This window comes from Apus apus, chromosome 1, assembly GCF_020740795.1.
Source record: "Apus apus isolate bApuApu2 chromosome 1, bApuApu2.pri.cur, whole genome shotgun sequence".
Classification (NCBI taxonomy): Eukaryota; Metazoa; Chordata; class Aves; order Apodiformes; family Apodidae; genus Apus; species Apus apus.
In genome coordinates this window covers 132,382,178-132,396,885 of record NC_067282.1, presented here as the reverse complement: position 1 = coordinate 132,396,885, position 14,708 = coordinate 132,382,178, and the positions used below count along the sequence as shown (strand labels likewise).

The 14,708-nt window shown below is 35.9% G+C and overlaps 1 protein-coding gene across 6 annotated transcripts in view; it reads left to right on the top strand.

Moving 5' to 3' along the window:
- PACSIN2 (protein kinase C and casein kinase substrate in neurons 2) overlaps window positions 1-14,708 on the top strand; it is a 62,711-nt gene that overhangs the window by 43,456 nt on the left and 4,547 nt on the right. For 4 of the 6 annotated variants that reach the window (XM_051629109.1, XM_051629378.1, XM_051629289.1 and 1 more), the window contains exons 3-10: window positions 3,129-3,285; window positions 4,035-4,270; window positions 4,938-5,093; window positions 6,187-6,362; window positions 9,050-9,170; window positions 11,257-11,381; window positions 12,045-12,161; window positions 13,084-13,280. In XM_051629109.1, coding sequence (XP_051485069.1) covers window positions 3,129-3,285; window positions 4,035-4,270; window positions 4,938-5,093; window positions 6,187-6,362; window positions 9,050-9,170; window positions 11,257-11,381; window positions 12,045-12,161; window positions 13,084-13,280 — 1,285 coding nt within the window. The remainder of the gene's footprint in view (window positions 1-3,128; window positions 3,286-4,034; window positions 4,271-4,937; window positions 5,094-6,186; window positions 6,363-9,049; window positions 9,171-11,256; window positions 11,382-12,044; window positions 12,162-13,083; window positions 13,281-14,708) is intronic. The other 2 variants (XM_051629456.1, XM_051629532.1) reach the window with 2 other exon arrangements.

The following is a 14,708-nucleotide window of genomic DNA, read 5'->3' as shown; positions in this document are numbered from 1 at the left end:
TAATTCAACTTCGAAAAGGGGGGAGAGAGGGAAGGGTGTGATACACGACTGTGAATCACAGAATTTTCACAATTCACTGGTTGCGTCAAGAAAGTGACTGTTATAATGGTATTTTTAAGAAATAAACCTTTGAGGCTATTTCCTTTTGACATGTTTTTGGCAACTAAAAGTAAACAGCAGCTGAATTTGGTGTCATGTAATAAAATGCCTTTCTCGGATGAGTGAAGTGTTGATGCTAAAATGAAAGCAGGATGTAGTTTAATATCTCTCTTCTTGAAACTGTAAGCAAGTTTATATTCTTGCAGTTTACCTTCCTGAAACAAATGCTTCATTTGAAGGACAAGGAAACTAATAACTTTGTCTTAGTTGTCTGCTGTCTGTTTAACATGAAATAGCCCAATCCTCAGAATGATCAGAAAGTTATCCTAAGTAGCAAAATTGTATGTTCATATACTGAAGAGTGCTGATCAAGGAATCTGAAGATTTGGTGGCTTTGGCTGAAACAAACATTTTGGTGTTCCTGGTCAGTTCCTACAAATAAAATAATTATTTTGAGGTTTTTTTGTTTTTGTTTTAGCTCAAATACTACTTGTGAAGGGGAGGGGAAAGGCAGAATGTTTGCAGTCTACTTCAGGAATTGGAGAAAATAGTCTTGAGTAAAAACACTGTTTTTCTTCAGAATTCAGGGTGTCTTTAGTGTGTTTATACATTTTTAATCTACTTGTTTTAACTTACCTACAGTTAACCTAGTATTTCTTTGTCTGTACAAAGACTAGAGTTCTTTTCCCTTTATTTGGCTCTGTGGTCTAAATGCCTTCTGCTCTTGTACCTTTAAGTCTGGCAGGCTGCACATTCCACTTCTCAAAATATTTGTCATTCAAGTGTATGTAACTTAAAATGTATTTTTGAAAACCTAGTTGTTTATTTTTTAAATTGTTAAAGGATATAATTATGTTCTGTGTGTCATGAAACACAGAGAAATACTGACTTCCAAAATTCTAGTATTCCTCATAAAGCATGGAATTTGAATATGATGTCTAATACCTTTTAAAAATACTGTTTCATAAATCAAGTGACCTTTTATTCCTGCTTGAAAATATTAGTTTAAAAGGCTTTATTTGGAACACAAAGATGTTATTTTCTAGTCTTGTAGGCCCGGATCTTACTTATTTTCGATTTAAACTAGGAAAATAGTTCCTTCAGCTCCTCTCTGGAGAGGGAGGTAGCATGGGGGAAAAACTACCTGTAGTCTGCATGTAGGACCATAATAGGTGAGCTAAATTTAGTTCTCTGAATACCTGCCTGAGATTTGGCAACTGCCAGGTATTACCGTGGAGTCAGTATTTGTTCAGACAACACAAAATGAAAGCATTAGGAATACCATGAGGCAGCCAGCTTCCATTCAGTATTAGCATTAAAAATGCTAATTTTAATAGTGAAAAATTATGAAAGGAAATGTTAGTGCTAAAGTCATAAATCCTCGGGCACATAACTGGAGACACAAATTGCTGCTAATACAAAGCTTCAGTAGTTGTGCCAAGCTAGCATAACCTGTTTTAACAGTCTGGCTGTGAACCTACAGCTGGAGTAATTTTGAGCAGATGAATGATTTGATCTTCCATCACAAAGGTTTTAGAAAGTAGTCTTTGAGATACTTAATTTTCTTAATGCTGTGGTTTCATATGTATATTTATTAGTGTACAATGTTAGTTTGAAACTGCCTGCCTTTCCATTTATTTATCTTCCTGAAATTAGAGGACATTTTTCATACTTTCTTGTTACTAGATGAAATCTGTTTTGACATGGAAGCATAGACTATCTTGATTTTTGGTTCAGCTTCTTATCTTCAATTATATTGTGACTTATTTTTAAAGGGAGGTGTGTGTTTGTGTACTTCGTGATTTAGCCAAATTAGCGACTGCTATCTAATGTTTTTCTTAGATGCTACCTAAATTTATTTAATCTCTTGAAATGGATCTAGTCCAAAACAAAAGAAACATACCCAAAGGAATGTTTTCAGGCACTGTCTAAAGGAATTTTTTGTCCTGTCATTTATGTCATCCCCCCCCCCCTCCAGCTTTGATGAGGAGTCCTGAAATGTCTGTGTTTATCAGCATAGTCACTTATTTTTCCTGCACTTAACACAGGCTTTTTCCCTGTTTTCAGAGTGGTTCCCCTACATACTTGGCGGATTTTATTCCTCAAACAGGTGGCTTGTATGTACAACTGCTGACAAAATTCTGAATAGATCAAAACCTAAAATTTGGATCATTTTCTGTATTTAAGACGTGAATCGGATATGATTAAAACTTCAAAGTTACAAACATGCTTTAAGTATTTGAATGTTTAAACTGCTGCCTTACTGCTAATCTTTATTTTTCAGTCAGGTGGTTAGGGCAGATAAGAAACTGACTGTGATATTTAATAGACTGTGCAAATTCTGTTAAACAAGTTCTTACGCCTGGTTTAATGTTTACAAAGGCAACTGGAGTGACCTTGAAATCATTGGAATTATTACTCTGGGAGCAATATCAACCTTTTTTTTTTTCCTCTTTCAGTCAGCTAGGTTGCTGATTCCATGTTCGTGTGTACACAAAAGTGAAAGGGGGGATGTTAATTATATAATGGATTTTCATTATATGGTGTGCTTTTTTCTCCATATCCTTATCCATTTGTAGCTTGTATGTTGACTATGTTATTTCACTTCAGAATTTGCAAGTTAATAGCATAAAAGAGCATAAAATTAAGGCATTAGGTACTTAATAATAAGCATGGAAGAAAGAAATACTGCATTTGTGTTAAGAATCTTGGTTATCTAACACATTACCAAGCAATAATAATGCAGAACAATTGTGATGACTGCTCATAATAACATTGCAGGACTAATAAAATATAATAAAGCTTTTTCACTTTTAAAATTAATAACTTTTTAACAGGAGAACTTGTGGCTTTTGTGGCACTGTTGCAGTTAGAGTTTAAGATTAATTGAAAAATATTTTATACTATAATTGATTAATTCCTGCTAGTAGATTATCTTGCTCCTAGGTAACAGTATTTCTGTTAATTAGACATTTATCTTGCTTTCAGAGCTTTCAAGCAGGAATGGTGAAGTATTTGTCTTTTTATAGGTTGGAAATTACAAGCGGACAGTAAAAAGAATTGATGATGGTCACAGACTTTGCAATGATCTTATGAATTGTATTCATGAACGGGCACGAATAGAGAAGGTCTATGCTCAGCAGCTTACAGAATGGGCAAAAAGGTGGAAACAACTTGTGGAAAAAGGTAATACATTCTGATTTTGAACTCTGAAAACTTCCTCAAATAGAAAAAAATGCTTCTGTGTATCTTTGTTTTGGTAAGTACAAAGTAGCAATTTTGTACTTTTTAGCCTATAATGGAGTCTTTGCAAAAGGGTCAGTAATGTAAGAAATTATCAAGCTTTTCTTGGTTAAAAACAAACGAGCAAAGCCCTGGTCCTTTGTTAGTTTGCTTGTTTCTTACTGAAGTAGATGAATCTTGCCTCCAGTGTTAAGGTATCCAAACAGATTCAGTTCTAGAGACCAAGTTCTGGCTGATTTCTAGGTAACTAATGGTACAGAACACAGTTTGAGAAGTGTATCTGAATAGTAAAGGGGAGATGGTTGTGGGGGAAGGACTAGTAATAAAAGAACTAGGCATTGCTGTAATGAAAGGCTAATTTGGTACCATTTTAATATATTCTGACATAGTTTGTCCTTTCCTGGTTACCTATGCTTCAAAAAGTATGTTGAGAACTTGAAGGCAGTTCAAAGAATGGCATACTGAGAATTGTGTTACAGGGAGAGGGAGACCAGACTAAATGAATGTTATGTCTTCTGATGTAAGAGTTTATAATAGTCTACATTTAACTGAAAAGAAACTGTTCCCTTTTCTAGGTTTGCTTCAATATTTTTGTTCACAAGTGAATATAAGTCAATAGTTTCAGGTAGTTTCTTGGAAATAGTTCCATGTGGGTGATGGTTACTGAGAATGACACTTTCTGTTGTGTTTAGGCCCACAGTATGGAACAGTAGAAAGGGCTTGGTGTGCTTTTATGTCAGAAGCTGAAAAAGTGAGTGAACTACATCTAGAAGTAAAAGGTTCACTGATGAATGAAGACTTTGAAAAAATCAAGAACTGGCAGAAGGAAGCCTTTCATAAGCAAATGATGGGAGGATTTAAGGAAACCAAGGAAGCAGAAGATGGATTTAGGAAAGCTCAGAAACCCTGGGCAAAAAAGCTGAAAGAGGTACAGCAGTAGATTATGTATTAGATATCCTGTGTTACAATATAGTACTGTCTCAAATCTCTATGAGGGAGTAAACTCCCTATTCTCTCTGCTGGACCCTCCTTTCTCAAAAAGATCTCTTGCTTTCTGTCCTCTTCTGAAAATTAATATTTTTCTCTTGGTCTCTCTCAATCTTGGTGACTTCAGTGAAAATCTGGGGAAAGTGGAGTTTAAGCTATCATTTTACCAGTATTTGATTTCATGCATTTCAAAGTTACGAATTTCCCAAAGAAGTGAGCAGGGAAAAAGTGCTGTTTTTTTCCCTGTCATGTAACATTATTCTTAAATAACAGGTTTGTAGAAGAAGGGGAGCAGGAGAACCTGAGCATGAGGAAAAAATGTTCTATTGGGGACTTTATGTAAACCTTTTCTTGAATCTATTCCACACTTCTCTGAGTGACATTTCTTGTATGGTGAGAGAATGCTGATTCCTAAGTACAACAATAATTTCCCTATGTTGGTTCTTGTCTATTTTTTGTTCCTAAATGAAAAAAAAAAAAGACTAAAAAAAAATCTGAAACAAAACCTTACACTTCTGTTACTGCAACATGTTTAAAAGGCTAAAAAATTTCAGTGATAGCAGTTGTATAAACTGTCCCAGATGCACATGTTCAAATCTACTTTGTAGGTGGAAGCTGCAAAGAAAGCATACCATGCAGCATGCAAAGAGGAGAAACTGGCTATATCCAGAGAAACAAACAGCAAAGCTGATCCAGCACTAAATCCTGAACAGCTTAAGAAATTACAAGACAAAGTGGAGAGAAGCAAACAAGATGTACTAAAGGTATACTGTGCACTAGCATCCTGTTCGTATGCAGCCTTTTTAACCTATAGTTTGTGCATATTTAAGCTTTTTTTAATTCCTGAAAGTGCTGTGGACTGCAGTGCAGCTCTTTCAGTTATGGTCCTATACAAAAATGTAGAGTTTTCTTGAAAGCACACATTACTGCCAAGTTCTTCTTTGAAGAATGAATAATGTATTGCCTCTATTTCATCTAAGTACTTTCAGCAGGCAACAAAGTAAGACAGCAAATTTCTAGGATAGAGTTGTACTCATTTCTTAGTGAGGACTGAGTTATTTCACTGGAGAGGCTGAGAGGGAGGCACTTCAAACTTGCTGGCAACATCTAAACTTTTAGCCATTCTTGGCTGCAGAATGCATCTGTTTAAGAAAGTGAGCTGATATAACCATTTAAATAAAAGTAAATGCACTTCTGGAAATTACATTCTGTTGCCCGGTTTGGTTTATCTCTTAAGTGAGCTGCTATTAAGAGGTTTTTCTTGTGTAACTTTCTTTAAAGGCATCTTTTTCCTTTGAGAATGCTGTCCAGTGAACTGGAAAGCTGGTGTTACATGGGGTGGGATCTTTTAATTCCTGTCTGTGGTCTGCTTCTGTAAGTCAGTGTGGAGTCTGAGGTTCTCTCCGTTAGCTGAGTTTACAGCATATACAATTTATCTTCACAGGGATGTATACAATATTTGATTTTTTTTTTTTTTTTTTTTGGTCATAGCTCTCAGTGGATTATGTAAATTATTCCTTTGAAATTATTTTGAGATCTTTTAAATAAGGGACCTGTAACTTGAAAGACTGCCTGCTCTGATTTCCTCTGTGGCTCCTTTGGTTTTTATCTTTAGTATTACATTATCATTTGTTACGGTTTCTGCTAAAAAATCAGAGAAGAGGCTTAGAGCTTTACTGTAACTGTTCTGCATTTTGTCAGATCATTCTCACTGTGACCTAACATAGGTACAGTGATCATGAAAAGAAAGTGCAGTTTAGGAACTTCTGGCCTGAATCTTGGCCATTACTATATTGATAAGTCTTATGTAGGGTAGTAGTAAAATACATTGCTAACAGTTTGTATTTCCACCCCCAGACTAAAGAAAAGTATGAAAAATCACTGAAAGAATTAGATAATTCCACTCCTCAGTATATGGAAAACATGGAGCAGGTATTTGAACAGTGTCAGCAGTTTGAGGAAAAACGCCTACGTTTCTTTCGAGAAGTGTTACTGGAAGTTCAAAAACACCTTGACTTGTCTAATGTTGCAAGGTAAAAACTGTGTAAGACTTCATAATTAATACTTTGCAGTGAAAAGTAACCCATATTTCAGGTCGATCAGAATTTGGAATCTGATTTGTTTCTAATGTATTGCTTTAATTTATTTATGAAGTGTAATCGAAAGAGGTTAATTCTTTGTTTTGTCTAATATCAGGTTAGCATCTATGCCTAATGTTTGCTAGTTTTATTTAACATGGTATTAAATGAACCAATAAACCCTAATTCTTATATTAAATATGTGCCATTTAGCATTTGAAGCTTTGAATCCAAAAATGCTAGATCAAGTATTGGGAAACGAGGGTTTTGGTGGGTTACAAGTCTTGCATGTTTGTTGGAGAACTAGCTAGAGTTTATTAGTGTAAGACAGCATGAACTTTGTAGCATAAAAACACTTATCGATAAAATATTAGAGATTAGTCTAAAGCAATTAACTAGGCCATAAATGTTAAAGATCCATTGGTTAACCATTGCTGAACTCGCCTCAGTTTCAAAGTCTGCTCTTTATACTGTAGTATGCATAAAGCATGTCTTGTACTTTGTTCTTTCTGCCTGGAACCTCCTCACTACATTCCAAGTTTAACTTCTGATAGGGGACTCAAACCAGAGCTTATGCAGCTTAGTTTGTTAGACTGTGTGACATGTCATCAACAACTACAGGCCATGTTGATCTGAAGCTACTTCAGTATGTCAGCAAGAGAGTGGTTATGATTTTTTTGGTTTTTCTGGCATTTGTAGAAGACGGATACTGGAATACTTGCAGGAAATTGTGTAACACTAGTGGAATTTTACATCCCAATTTTAAGAGCAGTGTTACCTGGACACTCTCATTGGCAATTCAATTAAAAGGAGAAAAGTATGCTCCTGGCTGGCTGCTTATTTCTGTTCTCTCTTCTGCTAGTGACAAAACTCTTATGATAGTTCAGCTGTTAGAATTAAGGAGCTGATCAAAGTAACCTGGGGCAGGAGGAATCTGGTTTGGTTTTCACCCTGATAGGTATTCCAAACTGACCTGCTCTTCAGTCAGATGAATGTTAGTGCTGGCATAAGCAAAGGGGGTGACATGGGGACAAGAACAAATACAGAGCAAGCAGTTGGTTAAGGGCAAAATGACTGTCATTTTGGGTTGCTTTGAAGTTCTTATAGAGGGGCTGTAGAAGACAGGTTATTTATACTCCCAGAGTAGATAGGTAGGATTGCTGCCCATTGGAATTTGGTTTAATTGGATTGGAAAAAACTGCAGAACAGAAATAAATGAGAAATAGTTGACTAAAGAGCAAGGCTGGGGGAAGGCTGCAGAAGATGGCCAAGCTGAGAGGCAATTATTTCCTTTCAAGGTACTTGGGAGATTCAGGAGTGATGTTTTATGGTATGTCAATAATATGCAAACAAAGAAAAAACTAGTAGCATAAGACTAGAGGTAATGCAGCTGCAGCTGTTGTTTCCATCTGTGTCTGTCTGTCTATCTTATCTATCCCTGCCTCTGAATACATAGAGATAAAAAGGGTAGAATAAACCCCTCCAAAAGGAGTCTGAATTTTAACTTTAAGACTAATAATGCTGAAGAGCATAGTCCAGGAAATAGCCCTGCCCTGTTTTCTACAGAAGTAGATTTCCAGTTTATTGTTTATTTAACTGACAGCTAGTAAGTAAATAAAATTTTTTTTATTCCCTTCCTCAGAGTATATGCCTTTCATTGCTTAAATACATTCAAAGAACCACTGATGTAGAAAACCATGCTGTATACTTGTTAAAGCAGTCAAGTACTATATAAAAATTTGGAAGTATATTTTGGGAAAATCTGACTCCTTGACAGTGTATGAATTCCAACTCTAAATTGTATGACTTGGTCTAGAAAGATTGTGGCTCTTGTGTTAATAATTCTTTATACCGAGTTCTGTGTTGCATAATATTGGGGTTTTTTTATATAAAGCAGTTGTATTTGTAGTCACAGTCTGTATAGCAAATACATCATGTCCATGGTCTAGGACCAGGAGATCAAAATAGTGTCTTCAACCTGACTTGCAACATGAGTTTAGGAGGACTCAACTTTAATAAAAAACAATTAGATGAGGAAATAAGTAGTAAGGTTCTTTTTTATAGTATTTGATATCTTGTATAAATAGCACAGATAGTAAAATCAGAGAGTACCTAAAACAATAAAAGCAGTAGCAGATATTATACCTGCACAGGAAAATGTTTAACCCATTTAACTGTGCTTCAGGCTTGACATTTTTATTTTTATAATGACTTATCATTGGATTAAGACAGGAGTTTTCACAGAATGCTATTGACTTATCACAAAAACAGTTTGTACTGTCTTGTAGACAAGTTTTTAAATTAAAACAATGTGAAGATTGGCATTCAGTGATTTAAATACTTTCCTATGTAAATCCTGCATTTACTGGTAGCCAATTAAGTTACTTACACAAGAGTCTTAGTTCTAAAATCTGGCAAATAAGGAGTTTGTGTTTTTGTGAACTTTCAGCAAGCTCATAGTTGGACTACTCTTCCTTTTTTACAGGCAGTTAATAGGTCTGTCAGAGTTTTAAAAAGTCATATCTTGCTGTAAATTTTTTCAATACTACTCTGAACTTTGAAATATATATATATTTTATTTGACTGGGGGATTTTTCCTGTTTCTAAATGTTTTACTAAATTTGAAGACATTTATTTTGCAGTTACAAAAATATCTACCGTGAACTGGAACAGAATATCAAAACAGCAGATGCTGTTGAAGATTTGCGGTGGTTTAGAGTTAATCAAGGTCCAGGGATGTCAATGAACTGGCCACAGTTTGAGGTAAGGTCAGAGTACTTTAAGCTCAGACTTGGTTTGTGTATTTTTTCCTCTTTGGTTTTGTTCTATTCCTTTCCGGTGTAACTCTTCAGGCTTCCAGCAGTGAATTTTTTTTGCTTTGAAAAGTCATAATAGTTTTCTTTGGATTTTCACTGGGCTCTCCTCATCCTCCAAGTTTTGGAGGTGATTTTACCTGACACTTACTGAAAGAGAAAAGGGGTAAATCAGAAAACTCTACAGTGTTTTTTTAATTTAATTTTTAAAATTTTAATTTAAGCTGAAGACATTAATAAAGTTATTAGTAAGTCATAGTTTAGTTGATACACCTCTGACACCTGTATATATTTTACTTCTCCCCTTTGGTGCCAGACTTCAGTTTGAATTTCCTTGCTGCTAGCAGGTAATTATAATGTAGGCAGCAAAAACTTTCAGTCAGTCCAGAGCATTGGTATTTGTAAGTCTTACCTAGTTTTTTCAATACTCTTATGTTAAGAAAAGTTCCACCTTTAACCAGTTGATAACTTGATCGCTGAATGCCATTTTCAAAAGAGCTTTTTTTTTAAAAGTAGGGTTCTGCTAACATAACCTACAAGAAGCAAGTACCAAAATGTATCAGTACATATCATACTACCAGAGTATGAAATAGCTGGAATTTGGATCAGTTTGTCTGACTAGAATTATGGATTTAGTTGAAATAACTTCTAGGCATTAAATTTATGGAGTGGAATCAACTCGGGAGTTTTCACTGTTCCTTTATTAACCATAATGGAAAATATAGCTTGTTTTTAAAAGATGAAGTAACTTTAAATTAGAAGGTTTGAGGAAGAAAACTCATCATAGTACAGCAGAATTTATTGCCTAGAAAATTGAACTAGAGTTACTTCAGTGTGGGGAAACTATAATCCTGTTTTATAAGCATTATAATTAACATTAATTACTGTTTTTCTAATCAAGTTTTTTCTCGTTTACATGCTACAAGGATGATGTAAGTAATTTTAGAAAGTAATGATCAAGTGAATATGAAATTGCATTATAAACTGCAGATATGCTTAGGTCACTGGTCTTTAAACTGTTAACTGAGAAATCCAGCATGTGTTTATACAAAGTTAAAATAATGAGCTATCTGTGAAAAGTTGGCCAAAAATCACTAAAGACTGACTGTGCTACATGTATAGACCAGTAGAATTAGCAACTTGCAAGATGTTTCCTGTTAAAAATACTTACCTCAAATGCTACCTTTTGTGTACAGCAAACCATCCCCTGACTTTTTTTTACCTTTAAGGCTTCTGAGATGAAACATGTCTCAGCATAGGATATTTGCTTGCATTCATTTTGTTCTCTGGTTCCTGCTTTATATCAGTAGGCAGCTTAGTTTGACTTGATAGGTAGAAGTTGTGTTTGGGTCTCATCATCCCTTTCTGTCTGCCTTCTGAAATATCTGAATGGTTCAAAACTTCAAGGAGGAGATACTTTACAAATGGCATCATGCGTCTTATCTAGAGTTGTGATGATATGAACCTTAACTCTTAAGAGATGGCTTCTGAGGACAATAAATTTCACTAAATCTAGAGTAAAGTGCCTTCAGGGCTCAAATCGTAGAGACAGGAGAAGTGATATACAGCAAGTTGAAAAGTGAGCTTCACAGGTCATTTTTGGAGCGCTTCTTGACAAGTAAGACCTGTCTTAGATTCTAATACCTTTTTAAATTAAATGTAAGGTTTACTTTTTAAAGTGAGATGTTTTGGCATTATTTGAAACGGAGAGTCAGCCCTCTTAGTACAAGTCTTAAAAATCTTCACTGGCCATCCCCTTTGGTTTCTCCAGTTGTCTGCCAGATGTCTGGTTTTTAAGTCTTTTTAAGGTGTTCAGAATACTAAGCAGGGAAGTACAGGTGGGATTTTGTGAGTAACAGAGACACCTGTTTGCATAGCTAGGGTAGAAATTAGATGAAAACTAAACTGAAACATTTAGAATAACTTATCTTTTTAATGATTATTTGATGTATTTTCTGTAACTCAGTCTGAAAAATTAAATGTGATAATTACTTGTTCAATTAAATGTCCCAATCATATTTTGCATCCATTAATAGGAGTGGTCTGCAGATCTGAATCGCACTCTCAGCAGAAGAGAAAAGAAGAAGGCTTCTGATGGAGTGACTCTGACTGGTATTAATCAGACAGGAGATCAAGTTTCACAGCCTAACAAACACAGCAGGTATTTTTTTTTATTTTCATAGCTAAAACAACTAATTGGAAAGGATTGTTACTTACAAGTACACTAAGCTCTACGGGATCAAAAAGTCTATGTTCAACCAAACGTTACCTATCTGTGAGCATTTCTAGTGGTGTGTTTCTGCAGCTCACAAAATATTTTGGGAATTATTCACCATTTCACAGTTTTCATTAGGAAATAAAAGAAACCAAATCTAATGAAAAACTGGACTTTCTGTAGTTAATCTGGTAGTTGACCTGTTGTCTCCCCATCTCTAGAAATTACAGTTATAGTTTGAAATCTTAGCTTGCAAAACATTTAGTCACTTCAAAATTCTGGATATGATTAATACAGAACTGGTAACATCAACTGCTTTAGCAAGGACTGAAACTGGCTGTAAAAATAGCACTGCCTTTTATTGCAGGCAGTAAGAAAAAGAAATTGTGGTCCACAAAGGATGTTCTGGTTCTGGAGGAATGTGTCATATGTGAGACATAACTTTCTTGGATCTTATGCTACACTTGATGTTTGGGGTTTTGTTTGGTTATTTTATTCTTTTTTTGGCTGGAAAAGGGGTCTCCTAAGAAACTGCTTAGTGGGACAACAGTGACAGTGTTCAACTTAAACAGATAGGGTCACCATAATGCTCTTTCTTTTCCAAATTAGCAGTCTTAGTGTCCAGAGTAACACAGTGCAGTCAGTACAATCAAGTTACAATCCCTTTGAAGATGAAGAAGATACTGGGAGTACTGTCAGTGAAAAGGAGGACAATAAGATCAAAAAGTTGGTGAAATGTTGTTTTCTTTAATTGTTTTCACACTTTTACTTTCTCTATCCAGGGTTTTCTGGTTTTAGTTTCTATAACACTGTGCCGGTCCGTGCATGAAGTTCTTTTAAGCGGTTGTGTGAGCAGCACTGTAACCTAACTTCTCTTTCCTAACAGATGCCATATCTGTTGCCTTGATCTTTGGTTTGAAGCTACTGGTGTTATTGGCAGATGCTAATAGAACTGCTGTTGCTTTACTCCTTCCTTTAACAGTCCTATAAAATGTTAAAACTGCTGGATTTTTCTAGTGAACCTGCTTCTGGAGCTGTACTGCTCTGTGTGTTCTCGCTGAACAAACCTGCTTTTACGGTTGCTTTCTTTTTATTTAGGACCTTCTCAAACAGCTGCCTGTTCAGTATGCACACTAGCACTGTCATACCACTCTCTTAAATGGCATGTGCATGCTCAACAGTGAATTTGTCTTTAAATGATCAAGTTGTTGCAGTATAGTGAAGTTTATATTGGTGGATTGCACCATATAAAAGCGTTGAAAGCTTTTGTAGAAGTGCAGAGATTTGGGAGGAAGGTTCTGTAAAGAAATGTAAATGTATCTGAAACCTTGTAATTCCTCTCATTTACTATCTGCTTACCTTTTCTAGAGTAAATAATCCTATGGATTATATAGATTTGATAGAGAAGGTTTTCAAGATTGTTGGGAGGTTGTCTTTTTACTTTTGTCTTTTTCTTTCTATTGCAAGAATGCTTTTTTTAAAAGGAGGCATTGTCAGCTCTAGATAGGTGAGAAGACAGCAGAAATAAAGTTTAAAAATGTTGGCCTTAGAGTGAAGTTTAAGCTTAATTAGGGGAACTGATATCTTAAGGGTATTTCTAGTCTCTTATTTTAAGAGCAGAAAAGAATAATTTAAAAATTGTTTTCAGTGTCAGCAGCTATGAGAAAAACCAAAGCTACCCTACAGATTGGTCTGATGAAGAGTCCAACAATCCCTTCTCTTCCACTGATGCAAATGGAGACACCAATCCATTTGATGAAGATACATCTCCTGCAATGGAGGTGAGAGTACGTGCACTCTATGACTATGAGGGCCAAGAGCAAGATGAACTCAGCTTTAAAGCTGGTAAGTTTACAGCATTCACTTAAAATATTTATAAAAAGGAGAAAGGGGGAAGTTTTTCTCTTCACTTTTTGTTTTCTGAACACCTATTTCTCTGAATGTACAACTCTATTTACAGGATCCTGTCTAACTCTCACCCCTCCTGATAGGGCTTCTTAAGGTCCCCTGTTTGGAAGTGCTGACTTCTAATCTGTTTGGAATGTGTCGGGATGCATCTGTTTGGGATATTCTTTTCTTACCATCTTGTGTTAAACAAAATGAGCTGCATAATTTCTAATCCTATCCTCCTCCCTCAGTTGGTGACAGTCACAGCTGCTGCTTTTAGCTGTCTAGAAATGCTAACCCTCCTAAGTTGTTTTATTAAAGGAAAAGACTACAGTAGCTAATCTCAAAACAATATCTAATCACCAGGTTTTTCTCTTTTAAAATGGAAGCATCCAGTTTTGTTCTCTAGCTTTCTACAGTGGTGACTTTTTATGATTGAAAACTTAGTCATGGACAGATAATTATTTTCCTCTCTTTTTCCAGCCCCCTTCAGTGCATGTGAAGCATGGTCTGTCTTTGGTCTTGCAGTATATTAGTGTATACTTACTATACATCTCCTTTCTTAGGATGTTTTATTTCCCTTGAGCCATAAACCCTGTTCCTTTTTTCCTCACTGTTCTTATATGTTGAGAGAACAGAATAGAGGCAGCTGACAGGAGAGACTCATGCCACGGTATGTTTCCACATACGAAATTGGCAGAGGGCTATGATGGCTGCACGCCATGGGTGCTGCTGCCCCCAGTTTGTCTGGGGTATTTCTTCGGCAGTTTACTCAACCCGTGAAGTAAGAGACTTACTCGAGTTTTTCACAATCTGGCCAGCCCGGAGGCAGCACCCTCTAGTGATGAACGGCGAAATCCACACTCTCAGTGCCTTTCGAGCTCTAAGTTCAGCCAACTGTTCCACTGTCTTCCTCAGAATTACAAAATTAAAAGTTTACCACCCAGGAATTCCAGAAGAAGATTGTATGGGTAGTTCAGCAAAAGCAAACACCACTTCAGTTTGTGAAAATGAGATGGGCAATCTCGTTGATCTTGTCTCTTTTTGCATTTGCTTGTCCTTTACTCCCTTCTCCTGTAATGACTGATTTAGTTGTAGAGGAAGAATAGGATTCAAGCGTTGAAAGAGAGTTTGAGAAAATTTTTGTTTCTGCTTCCCTTTCAGCTGGGGCTCATATGAAGTAATCTACTTCTATACCATCTACAGTCAATCTTAGATGGATGTTTTGGCTTAAAGTTAATACAGTAAACAGTTTGATAACATAGCAGTTCACTGATTAGCTAGACTTCCATTCTGCTTATGGAGAAAGGTTGTGCTCAGAAGAGTGTATTTCCAGCTCATATTCTAAAAGCAGTTTTTAAAGCAAAAAGCCCCACAGCTCAGGTG